Raw genomic sequence first — 13,137 nt, forward strand, 5'->3', positions numbered from 1 at the left:
GGTATGTGTTGTAATCTGTGTACCACAACCGACTGCCTGGGCCATCGATGAGGTATCTGCTGTAAACTATGTACTACAAATGACTGCCTGGGAACTCATTGGAGTATTGGTTGTTAACTATGTACCACACTTGACTGCATCGGCCCTCGGCAAGGTATGTGTTGTAAACTATGTACTACACCTGACTGTCTGGGCCCTCAACGAGGTACGTGTTGTAAACTACGTGCCACAAGTGACTGCCTGGGCCCTCGACAAGGTGTGTATTGTAAACTATGTACCACAAGTGACTGCCTCAGCCCACAGCTGTATATTTGTTGTAATCTGTGTACCTCAAGTGACTGCCTGGGCCTTCGACAAGGTGTGTGTTGTAAAATATGTACCACTAGTGACTGCCTCAGCTCGCAACGGTATATTTGTTGTAATCTATGTACCACAAGTGACTGCCTAGGCCCACGATAAGGTATGTGTTGTAAACTATGTAACCACAAGGTACTGCCTGGGCCTTGATGAGGTTTGTGTCGGAAACTATGTATTACAAGTGACTGACTGGGCCCTCAACGGTGTATTTATTGTAAACTATGTACCACAATTAACTGCTTGGGCCCTCGATGAGGTATATGTTAATACCTATGTACCAAACGTGACTGCCTGGACCACCAACGAGGTACGTGTTGTAAATTATGTACCACAAGTCACTGCCTGGGCCCTCAATGAGGTATGTGTTGTAAACTATGTACCAAATATGACTGCCTGGGCCCTCTGTAAAGTATGTGTTGTAAACTATCTATCACATGTGACTGCCTCGGCCGTCAACGAGATATGTGTTGTAAACTATGTACCACACCTGACTGCCTGGGCCCTCGATGAGGTATCTGTTGTAAACTATGTGCCACAAATGATTGCCTAGGCCCTTGGCGAGGTATGTGCTGTAAACTATGTACCAAACATGACTACGGGGGCCCTCTACGAGATATGTGTTGTAAACTATGTTGTAAACTATGTGCCACAAGTGACTGCCTGGGCCTGTGATTGTTTGATTGATTCAGATGCTCCGTCCATCACCACCCCCTTTTGTACCGCTTTTGGCCGCGATAAGTGTGGCAGGGTATGCTCAGACGTGAGTCCCTTGCTCACTTTGCCACTGGAAACAAGCAAGCCGGGCTGAAGACGGCTGGAATGCCAGAAACCGGTCCTCGGAAGCTTGTTTCCGGTCCAGGGAAGACATGGCTTGGCAGTTCGGGCTGGACTGTTCCCATGAGGCACAGGGTCAGACTGATTTGCATATAGCCATGTCTGAACTGGGGTGGCAGAGTGGGTTAAAGAATGGTGATGGATTAAACCCAGATCTTTTGACTGGGTGTGAGTGTTTGATTGATTCAGATGCTCCGTCCATCACCACCCCCTTTTGTACTGCTGGCCCCTCAACGAGGCATGTGTTGTAAACTATGTAGCACACCTGCCGGCCTGGGCCCTCAAAGAGGTATGTGTTGTGAAACTATTTGTCACAAGTGAGTGTCAGGGCCCTCTATGAGGTGTGTGTTGTAAACTATGTTCACAAGTGACTGCCTAGTCCCCACGACGAGGTATGTGTCATAAACTATGTACCATAAGTGACTGCCTGTGCCTTCGATGATGTATATGTCAGAAACTATGTTTCACAATTGACTGCTGGGCCTTAGAAGAGGTATGTGTTGTGAACTATGTAACGCACCCGGCTGCCTGGGCCCTCAACGAGGTCTGTGTTGTAAATTATGTGCCACAAGTGACAGCCTGGACCCTTGATGAGGTAAGTGTTATGAACTATGTGCCACAAAACACTACCTGGGCTCTCGATGAGGTATGTGCCATAAATTATCAATCAATCAGGAGTTTGTAATGCGTGCTACTCACCCGTGGGGGTCTCAAAGCGCTAGGGGGGGGTGCAGCTCCGAATCAGACTTAGAGCCAGGTCTTGAGGCTCCGCCTGAAGGCGTGCTGGGTGGGGGAGAGCCTGATGTTAACTGGGAGCTTGTTCCAGGTCTTTGCTGCAACGTTGGAGAAGGCTCTTCCGCCTGCTCTGGTACTGCGGATGCGTGGGGTCTCTGCCAGGGTGAGGTCGGCGGAGCAGAGGTTCCTTCTGGTTATGTGGAAGAATACTATCTCATTGAGGTATTTCGGTCCGATGTTGTGGAGGGATTTGTAGGCGTGGGTAGCTTGAAGGTAACTCTCTTGTCACCGGGGAGCCAGTGGAGGTTTCGTAGTTGCTGGGTCATGTGCTAGTGTCATGGGCTTCTGAGGATGATTCTGGCTGCGGGGTTCTGGATGGCTTGGAGCTAGTGTAGCAGGGCTCTGTTGATTCCTGTGTAGAGGTCGTTGCAGTAGTCCAGCCAGCTGGTTATGAGTGCGTGGCTGACGGTCTTCCTGCATTCAGGTGGGATCCACTTGAAGGTCTTGCGGAGGATGCGGAGGGAGTGGAAGCAGGGGGAGTCAATGGCGTTGATCTGGTGGGTCATGGTGAGGGAGGAGTCTAGGATGATGTAGAGCTTTTGGGCGTGATCTGATAGAGTGGGTGGGTTTCTGAAGGCGGGAGGCCACCAGGTGTTATCCTAGATGGTGGAGGAGGGTCTGAGGTCCAGGACCTCTGTCTTCTCCGAGTTGAGTTTCAGGCAGCTGTTGTTCATCCAGGCTGCAACGTCCTTCATTCCTTCCTGGAAGCAGAATCTGGTGTCTTCGGGATTCTTTGTGAGGGAGAGGATGAGCTGGGTATCGTCGGCGTAGGATACTATGCTGAGACCATGTACCACTAATGACTGCCTTGGCCCTCAATGAGGTATGTGTTGTAAACTATGTACCACACCTGCCGGCCTGGGCCCTCACTTGGTGTGTATTGTGAACTATGTTCACAAGTGTCTGCCTGGGCCCTCAACGGTATATTTGTTGTAAACTATGTACCACAAGTGACTGCCTGGGCCCTCGATAATGTATGTGTCAGAAATTATGTATCACAAGTGACTGCTGGGCCCTAGAAGAGGTATGTGTTGTGAACTATGTAAGACACCCAACTGCCTGGTCCTTCAACGAGGTATGTGTTGTAAACTATGTGCCACAAGTGACAGCCTGGGCCCTTGACGAGGTAAGTGTTATAAACTATGTGCCACGAATGACTGCCAGGGCCTTCGATGAGGTATGTGCCATAAACTATCAATCAATCAGGATTTTGTAATGTGTGCTTCTCACCCATGAGGGTTTCAAGGCGCTAGGGGGATGCAGCTCTGAATGAGTCGAAGAGCCAGGTCTTGAGGCTCCCTCTGAAGGTGTGCAGGGCTGGGGAGAGCCTGATGTTAACTGGGAGCTAGTTCCAGGTGTTTGCTGCGACGTAGGAGAAGGTTCTTCCGCCTGCTCTGGTTCTGCGGATGTGTGGGATCTCTGCCAGGGCAAGGTCGGCAGAGCGGAGGTTCCTTCTGGGTACGTGGAAGAAGACTATCTTGTTGAGGTATTTCGGTCCGATGTTGCGGGGGGATTTGTAGGTGTGTGTAGCTTGAAGGTAACTCTCTTGTCACCGGGGAGCCAGTGGAGGTTTCGTAGGTGCTGGGTCATGTGCTAGTGTCATGGGGTTCTGAGGATGATTCTGGCTGCGGTGTTCTGGATGGCTTGGAGCTAGTGTAGCAGGGCTCTGTTGATTCCGGCGTAGAGGTTGTTGCCGTAGTCCAGTCTGCTGGTTATGAGTGTGTGGCTGACGGTCTTCCTGTATTCGGGTGGGATCCACTTGAAGGTCTTGCGGAGGATGCGGAGGGAGTTGAGGCAAGTGGAGGCAACTGTGTTGATCTGGTGGGTCATGGTGAGAGAGGAGTCTAGGATGACTCTGAGGTTTTGGGCGTGATCTGATGGAGTGGGTGGGTTTCCGAGGGTGGAAGGCCACCAGGTGTTGTCCCAGGCGGTGGAGGAGGGTCCGAGGACCAGAACCTCTGTCTTCTCCGAATTTAGTTTTAGGCAGCTGTTGTTCATCCAGGCTGCAACATCCGTCATTCCTTCCTGGAAGCAGAGTCTGGTGTCTTCGGGATTGTTTGTGAGGGAGAGGATTAGCTGGGTATCATTGGCGTAGTACACTATGCTGAGACCATGTACCACAAATGACTGCCTGGGCCCTCAATGAGGCATGTGTTGTAAACTATGTACCACAAGTGACTTCCTGGACCCTCAACGAGGTATGTGTTGTAAACTATGTACCATACCTGCCGACCTGGGCCTTCACGTGGTATGTGTTGTGAAACTATGTGTCACAAGTGAGTGAGTGTCTGGGCCTTCGATGAGGTGTGTGTTGTAAACTATGTACCACAAGTGACTGCCTGGGCCCTCGATAATGTATGTGTCAGAAACTATGTATCACAAGTGAGTGTCTAGGCCTTCGATGAGGTGTGTGTTGTAAACTATGTACCACAAGTGACTGCCTGGGCCCTCGATAATGTATGTGTCAGAAACTATGCATCACAAGTGACTGCTGGCCCCTTGAAGAGGTATGTGTTGTAAACTATGTAACACACCAGACTGCCTGGGCCCTCAACGAGGTATGTTTTGTAAACTATGTACCACAAGTGACTGCCTGGGCCCTCGACAAGTGTTGTGTTGTGAACTATGTACCACAAGTGACTGTAAGGGCCCTCGTGTCAGAAACTATGTATCACAAGTGACTGCTGGCCCCTTGAAGAGGTATGTGTTGTAAACTATGTAACACACCTGATTGCCTGGGCCCTCAACGAAGTATGTGTTGTAAACTATGTGCCACAAGTGACTGCCTGGGCCCTCGACAAGGGTTGTGTTGTAAACTATGTACCACAAGTGACTGCCAGGGCCCTCGTGTCAGAAACTATGTATCACAAGGGACTGCTGGCCCCGTGAAGAGGTATGTGTTGTAAACTATGTAACACACCTGATTGGCTGGGCCCTCAACGAAGTATGTGTTGTAAACTATGTACCACAAGTGACTGCCAGGGCCCTCGTGTCAGAAACTATGTATCACAAGGGACTGCTGGCCCCGTGAAGAGGTATGTGTTGTAAACTATGTAACACACCTGATTGGCTGGGCCCTCAACGAAGTATGTGTTGTAAACTATGTGCCACAAGTGACTGCCTAGGCCCTTGACGAGGGTTGTGTTGTAAACTGTGTACCACAAGTGACTTCTTGGGCCCTCAATGGTGTATTTGTTGTTAACTATGTACCATAATTAACTGCCTGGGTCCTCAACGAGATATGTGTTGTAAACTATTTACCACAAATTACTGCTGGGCCCTCGACAAGATTTGTGATGTAGACTAGGTACCACAAGTGACTGCCTGGGCCCTTGACGAGGTTTGTGTTGCAAACTATATATCACAAACAACTGCCAGGGCCCTAGATGAAGTATGTATCATAAACTATGTACCACATCTGACTGCCGGGCCCTCAATGAGGAATGTGTCGTAAACCATGTAACATAAGTGACTGCCTAGACTCTCGACACATGTTTCATAGACTATGTACTACAAGTGACTGCCTGGACCCTTGACAAGGGTGGTGTATTTGTTGTTAACTATGTACCATAATTATTAACTGCCTGGGCCCTCAACTAGATATGTGTTGTAAACTATTTACCAAAAAAATGACTGCTGGGCCCTCAACAAGCTTTGTGTTGTAGACTAGGTACCACAAGTGACTGCCTGAGCCATCAACGAGGTATGTGTTGTTAACTATGTACCATAATTAACTGCCTGGGCTCTCAACGAGATATGTGTTGTAAACTAGGTACCACAAATGACTGCCTATGCCCTTGACGAGGTATGTGTTGTAAACTATGTACCACAAATGACTGCTGGGCCCTCGATGAAGTATGTGTCGTAAACGATGTACCTCACCCGACTGCTAGGCCCTCAATGAGGTATGTGTCGTAAACCATGTACCTTAAGTGACTGCCTAGGCCCTCGACACATGTGTCGCAGACTATGTACCACAAGTGCCTGCCTGGGCCCTCGATGAAGTATGTGTTGTAAACTATGTACCACACCTTCCTGCCTGGGCCCTCAACGAGGTATGTGTATTGAAACAATGTGTCACAAGTGAGTGTTTGGGCCCTCAACGTGGTATGTGTTGTAAACTATGTACCACAAATGACTGCTGGGCCCTCAATGAGGTATGTGTCGTAAACCATGTACCGTAGGTGACTGCCTAGGCCCTCGACACATGTGTCGCAGACTATGTACCACACGAGACTGCCTGGGCCCTCGATGAGTATGTGTTGTAAACTATGTACCACACATGTCAGCCTGGGCCCTCAACGAGGTATGTGTTATAAACTATGTACCACGAGTGACAGCCTGCCCTCCACGAGGTATGTGCTGTAGACTATACTACACGTGCTTGATATATATATATATGTTTGTGTTAAAGTGGTCATACCAATAGAAACTGGAAGGGTCCTTGGTTTTACTCCTCTAGTTTGACCATCTGCACCTTCATTCCGTTAATCGGGGTTTATTTTTTCAAGCCGTCCCAATAGTAAACTCTGGGACTAATCCTCATTGACGTCATTTTAATCCAGATTAGCGGGTCACGGCCACGGTTCATTTTAAAGTGTCTGAAGGGCGGCGGCGTCTGGGCCCGGGCGGGAGAGGAGGGACAGGGAGTACGGGGTTGGAAATCTGAGGAGAGGGAGAGGCTAGCAATGTGGTGACGATTAAAAGGATCAATGAAGAGGAGAGTGGTGGGGTAGCGTTAACCCTTTCGATGCTGATGACGAGCTCGTCATCACCCACGGGTGTCGTGTGCTGATGACGAGCTGAGCTCGTCATAGTGCCACTAAAATGGCATTTTCCAGCACTGGGGGGGAAAACGCCCAGCAGCCAGCAGGTATCAGACAATCAAGGTAGAGTTAGCAAGAGAGCAGACAGACAGAGGGAAGCGTGAGGAGACGCGTGAGAGAGAGTGCGCAGTGACGCAAGCGGCGGATATAGAGTGCGCGTGAAGCAGGGGTGACTTTGGAATGGGAGAGGCATAACACGAAACGGACCCTCGGTATTAAGAGACTAAATTAAAGAATACTGAGGGCAACAGTGCGAGCCTGCGAGGGAGAAGAGTGAGGAGAGAGAAACAAGATAAGATGACGAGTTGACAAAGCAGCACAGGGCGGGAGACGGAGTGACGAAAGAGGAAAAGGTGAGGAGAGGGTGGATAGAAATAAATGTGGCGACGGAGGAGTGGCTGAAGATTTGAGACCAGTTAAAACTGCAGCACGTGATGACGAGACGAGTTATGCAGGAGAGAGGGAGAGGAGGCATTGGGAAACGCGAGGGGGTTTAAAGGAGGAAGCGAGGGGTTTGACGAGAATGAGACATTAAGAAAAGAAGGCTGGAGAGCGTTTTGGAAGGGATAAAATACACAGCAACAGAATTACAAGAGACACATTGAGCGGGGCAGTGATGATCTCATAGATGGCAAACGGACACACTGACACAGAGACATATATACAGAGATACTTCGAAGATACTTATACATAGGTATATACACGACAGGCCTATAAATAGATGCACAGACACCCGCGTGTGCATACATACATATGCAACCACAGATACAGGCACATGGGTGGATGGAATATATATATATATATATATATATATATATATATATATATATATACATATACATATACATATATATATATATATATATATATATATATATATATATATATATATATATATGTGTGTGTATGTGTCAGGGTGCTGTTAGACGGTGGATCAAGTGAAGGAGTGCACACAGCGCGGTACAGCACAGATGCCACCAGTGGCCTCGGGCGATGTCCACAGATGCCCAGAAGAGGCGGGTGCGTCTCCTACGCCGCTCCGCCCCCCCCCCCCCCCCCCCGAGCCGCAGTGTGCAGTGCAGAGAGCAGACTACCAGCTCTAATGAAGTAACAGCTGCCATCCATCACCTCCCAGACGCCGACACCGACTGCTAATGCAGTGCGCAGGGCTCGAGGCTGCCCCCAGCCTGCCTCCGCCGGGAGCTTTACTGGGAGAGGCCATAGCTCTGCAGAACCTGCCATCTCCCACCATAGCAGGGGAAGGGGGGGGGGGGGGGGGGGAGGGCAGAGAGTGAGACTCTACTGAATCTGCCCTCTTCCACCAGGACTTGGGGGGAGGGGCAGAGACTCTACAGAACATGACCTCTCCCACCAGGGCATTTTTTGTGCATATTTATATAGCACGAACTTGAGACTCTACAGAACCTGCCCTCTGACTCCCACCATAGCGTGGGGGGGGGGGGGGGGGCAGAGACTCTACTGAACCTGCACTCTCCCACCAGAGAATATAAAACCTACACTCTCTCCCACCGGGACCAGAGGAGACAGATGCTTTATATACCCTGCACCCTTTCACCAAGGTCTGGGGTAGGCAGTAACTCCACAGAACTTGCAGTCTCTCTCACACTCACCAGGGGCTGGGGGGCAGTAGCTCTACAGAAACTGGGATCTCTCATCAGGGTCTGGGGGAAGTCTCCCTCTCTCTCTCTCTCTCTCTCTCTTTTCTCCCCCCTCCCAGGCTCATTGGTTCCCTAGACTAGGTGCTACATGCGCCCCTTCATGCACAGTTTTTATTCCGTCCCCCACCCTCAGGCATTCACAGTCTTCCACGCAGCAGCGCCTGGCGCACCCAGGCGGAGGCGTCAGAGCTAGCGGCCTCCTCCCTCCTTGGCATAGAGCCGGTGCAGTCTATGAATGCAATCCTAAACTAACAGCTCTCTCGCACTTTCTTCAGCGCATCAGTTGCTTCCTGTGCAGCTTATGTTCATTATCGTTTTACTGGTTTACCGTTAATGTGTCCAACGCAGAAGAGTCCAGTTTAAAGACGTTTGAGCAAAAACCGGGCGCCTGACACACACACGGTGCCCCCCCCACCCCCCCCCCCCCCCCCCCCCGCAGGGCCGGCTCTAGGCTCATGGTGGCCCTGGGCAGGGAGCGTAGGTAGGGGGCCCGGAAGAGGGGGTCCGGGCGGGGCGGAGCGCGCACGCCAGAAAAGAGGGGGGGTCAGGGAGTTTAGAAGTGGAACAGAGCCGGAGGCCGCCAAATCCCTGCCAGGGGCCACCACACAAATATGTATCCATCCTCAGAGGATTATTATATTAAGGATATATATTGGCGTGGTGGCCCCTGGGGTTTGGTGGCCCTGTGCAGGTGCACAGCTTGCACATGCCTAGAGCCGGCCCTGCCCCCCCCCCTCCCCCTCCAGCATCCGTGCACGGGCCGTGAGGCACCTGTTCTTTGGAATTACACAGGAATTAAAGAAACAATGCGGAGCCATTCCAGCTGCATTACAGCACTGCGGCCAGAGGCGGCTTTGACCGCGCGCGTCTTCGAGGCGCTTTATCAAATACCTGTCTGGCTCTGGCGGACAGCGCACACATCAACTATGAAGTATTTTCCGTCGTCTTTTCTAAAACATGCAGAGAACAATGTAAAGCACAGAGTAGAGGAGCTGGTGTCAACAAAGGGTAGCTGGGGGTTTTCCCGCCAGACGCATCGATTACCCCGGAGGAGGGAACCAGCGGCCCTTCTGTTGCAAGCAGATGGACACAGGGCTACAGACAGATTAACATTCTTGAACCTTCAATGCCATGGCGAGTCCTGCGCACACATGAAGCACAGGGACAGCGCAAAGGGGTTGGTGTAAACCAGTGTCCAACAGAGGCATGCCCATCAACACGTTAAGAAGCAATTACAGGATATTTTAAGAACTAGTACAGCCCCTGAACCAATGCACCATTTCAATTTACACCCAGGATGGTCTATGGCTTGAGCACAGAGGTCAAAGTCAAAGGGTTGGTACATACTGAGGAGCATCCGATATTTACTGCATCCCCCTCATCAGGACCAGCATCCTTCGGCAGCCGCCTTACCTCGGGGGGTAGAGCCTCCTTTGTCGCTCACTCTCGGCGGACACCTTGTCCCTGCTCAGCAGGTAGCCTGTCGCCACCGTCCCGGCCCCCACGATGGCCAGGAAGCCGGCGGACCTCCTGCTGCTCAGGACCCTGGAGAAGGTGCTGGCCATGCTGGCTGCGGTGGGCTCTGCGGCACAGGCGAGAGGGCGCGGGGCACGGCGAGGCCTGGAGACACACGGGACCTGCGGTGGAAGAGAGAGAGAGAGAGTGAGGGGGCGAGCCGGGAGCACAGAGCGGGCGGGGACGTGAGAGGAATAGAAAGAGCTCTGCTAGGGGGATTACAGCTCAGAGAGGGGGTGGGGGCCTAATCTGCACGGGGTGGAGCAGCGATCCCTCTCTAGCACTGCACCGGGCAGAGCACGCCCCTCTGTAGCACTGAGATGAGCAGCAAGCACTCAAAGCACCGCAAAGAGCAGGGCACGCACCTTAGAGCCCTGCAAAGAGCACCACAAGCCCCTTTCTGGCATTACACAGAGATTCACACGCCTCTCAGCATTGCAAAGAGCAGCACGCACTGCACTCTAGCACTGCACTGAGCAGCATCCACCTCCCAGCACTGAACAGAGCATCACACGCCTCTCAGCATTGCAAAGAGCAAGAGCAGCACGCCCCTCTCAACATTGCAAACAGCAGCACGCACCTTTTAGCACTGCAAAGAGCAGTAGACACTGCACTCTAGCACTGCACTGAGCAGCATGCACCTCTCAGCACTGCAAAGAGCAGCACGCACCTCTCAACACTGCAAAGAGCAGCACACACTGCACTCTAGCACTGCACTGAGCAGCATGCACCTCCCAGCACTGCACTGAGCACCACACGGCACACTGGCACAGCTCAGAGCAGCACACACTTCACTCTAGCACTGCAGAGAGCAGCACACGCCTCTCAGCACTGCAAAGACTAGCACTCATCCCACCCTAGCACTGCACAGAGCAGCACGCACACTCAGCACTGCAAAGAGCACCACACGCCCTTCTCTGGCAAGGCACAGAACAGCAAACACTGCACTCTAGCCCTGCACAGAGCAGTACACACCTCTCAAAATGGCAAAGACGAGCACTCACCTCATTCAAGCACTGCACAGAGCCTCACACAACTCTCAGCACTGCACAGACCAGCACCCACCTCACTCTAGCAAAGCACAGGGCAGCACACACTGCTCAGTACTATAAATAACAGCACGCCCCCTCCTCTAGCACTGAACTGCATGGAGCAGTACACACCAGCACAAAGGGCAGTAGATTTTCAATACTGGTTAGGATCAAGCTTAGGTATGGGTCTAGGCGGAAGCTAGCACATTAATCCCACTTTGTAGTACTGTGGACAGCCTAGAGCAGTACATCACACTTTTTAGAACAGCTCAGTGGGCATCAGTTTAATAAAACTCGTTGCTACAACTTAGAAGAGGTGAAAAACCAATCACAGCTAGTGCTAAATTTGAGCCAGTGGTTGCAGGTGGGACCCACTAGAACTCATTTTGGGGACAACACTTTTTTTTCTCCACAGACTTTGATCCAGAGCAAGATAAAGACAACTACAAAAGAGAACAACGGAGAAGAGAGTAAAAAAGAGTGACAAAGGATGAAAGGAGGGATGGAACAGAACTTACAGAGTGAGAAAAAGAGTCGGGAAGCGTCCGGTGGGGCATGAAAGAGGCATGAGGTGGAATCAAGACTAGATGCAGCCTTGGTATTCGGCACCCTGAACTTTGACAGTGTTGGCCGCAGGCTGCTGACATTAACTTTGGGCCCGGTACTTATTCTTTTACAAATTAAGCAAAGAATAGGCTTACTCAGTGCTCAGGACAGGGGCAGCACGTCAACACCGACAGCCGCCTCCAGATCCCAGCACAAGGTGGAAATAGCACAGTATCAGCCCTCTCCATCACACAGCACATGAGGCAGCAGCACAACCATACACTTGTATTCACTCAGTACAGCGAGCATCAGTACCACACCCTCGCTAACCCTATGAACCAGCTCTCCTGTGACAATGTGTCACAGATCAACAAGAACACAAAACTGAGACTAAATAATTCAGAGCATATGGAGTGATAAAGCGAACGATTGATATATAGCACCACAACTGTCAGATCAAATGTGACGGACAGAGAAGAACAAGTCCTACAACAACCCTTCCCAGTGTCTATCACAGGGGCAGCGGTACACTCATGCCTCGCTCCAGTGTCCATCACAGGGGGCAGCGGCACACCCGTACCCTCTCCCACGCTCAGTACAGCTGCACAAGTCTTCATACTGCGAACCAGTGGAGTGCAGGACGCACAGCTCTCCCCTCACAGGTCCAGGAACAGCAGAACAGCAACATCCCCTCCACTGGTCACCACACAGGATCATGTCATTGCATCGGTTCTGTGCACTTCATTCACTGGGGTGGCGCGTGCCTCTGTCGCCTCACAGACCTTGCATAGTATGTTTAGGAGGTCGGCTACTGTATATCTAAAATGTGCAGCAAGAGATGCACTCCAATCCATGGTGATCACGATAAAACCTATGTGGACAATCGACCCCATCTGCGCAGCTTATGTTACTACAGCTGCATGTAGTAGGAACACCGCGCCAGGACAGTCCCGACTAACAGAGCGCGATACAAATCAACATATAACATAACATAACCTCATCGCAGCCCTGGAACAGCAGCCCCATCCAACCTGGCTCCAGATGTGAAGGGAGCTGGAGGCTGCACAATCACAGCCCTCTCCAGGGCACAGCATTGGGTGAGGAATGGCTCCATCAGCCCCTTCGGAAATGCAGTCAACCCACTACACCTCTTACATCATAGGGCAACTCTGCTTGTTGCCGCTGTGCGCTTTATCAAATATGGACACACCCTCAGCTCGTGCAGCAGCTATACATTTTTGTTTCTCATTCTTCTTTCTCATTTATTATTCTTTAGTGTATTCTTTTTACAGAAATTAATTCTCTAGAAAGCACACCAATGCCAGTACCTAAAACCTACGGTGGTCAGGAAAGAAAAGTCCTTGATGTTTGTGAGGTGCGTATCAAAAGGGAGTGTGCTTGCGTGCCACATACTGCTCAAGTTTGACTAAAGAAGATGGGCCATGACTGGCTCAAGTTCAGTTTCTTCAATTCTGATGAAGCTCCAATTCCCCCTGAGAGTGATCACTTGATACCCAATCTCTTTATAGTGGATACAAAGTACATGGATGGCAG

The 13,137-nt window shown here is 51.0% G+C and overlaps 1 protein-coding gene across 1 annotated transcript in view; it reads right to left on the bottom strand.

Moving 5' to 3' along the window:
- LOC147733605 (creatine kinase U-type, mitochondrial) overlaps positions 1 to 13,137 on the bottom strand; it is a 100,858-nt gene that overhangs the window by 52,118 nt on the left and 35,603 nt on the right. Inside the window, exon 2 of the mRNA XM_086958189.1 lies at positions 9,905 to 10,128. Within this exon, the coding sequence (XP_086814315.1) occupies positions 9,905 to 10,056 (152 nt within the window). The 5' untranslated portion in view covers positions 10,057 to 10,128. The remainder of the gene's footprint in view (positions 1 to 9,904; positions 10,129 to 13,137) is intronic.

This window comes from Lissotriton vulgaris, chromosome 2_1 (assembly GCF_964263255.1).
Source record: "Lissotriton vulgaris chromosome 2_1, aLisVul1.2, whole genome shotgun sequence".
Taxonomy (NCBI): domain Eukaryota; kingdom Metazoa; phylum Chordata; class Amphibia; order Caudata; family Salamandridae; genus Lissotriton; species Lissotriton vulgaris.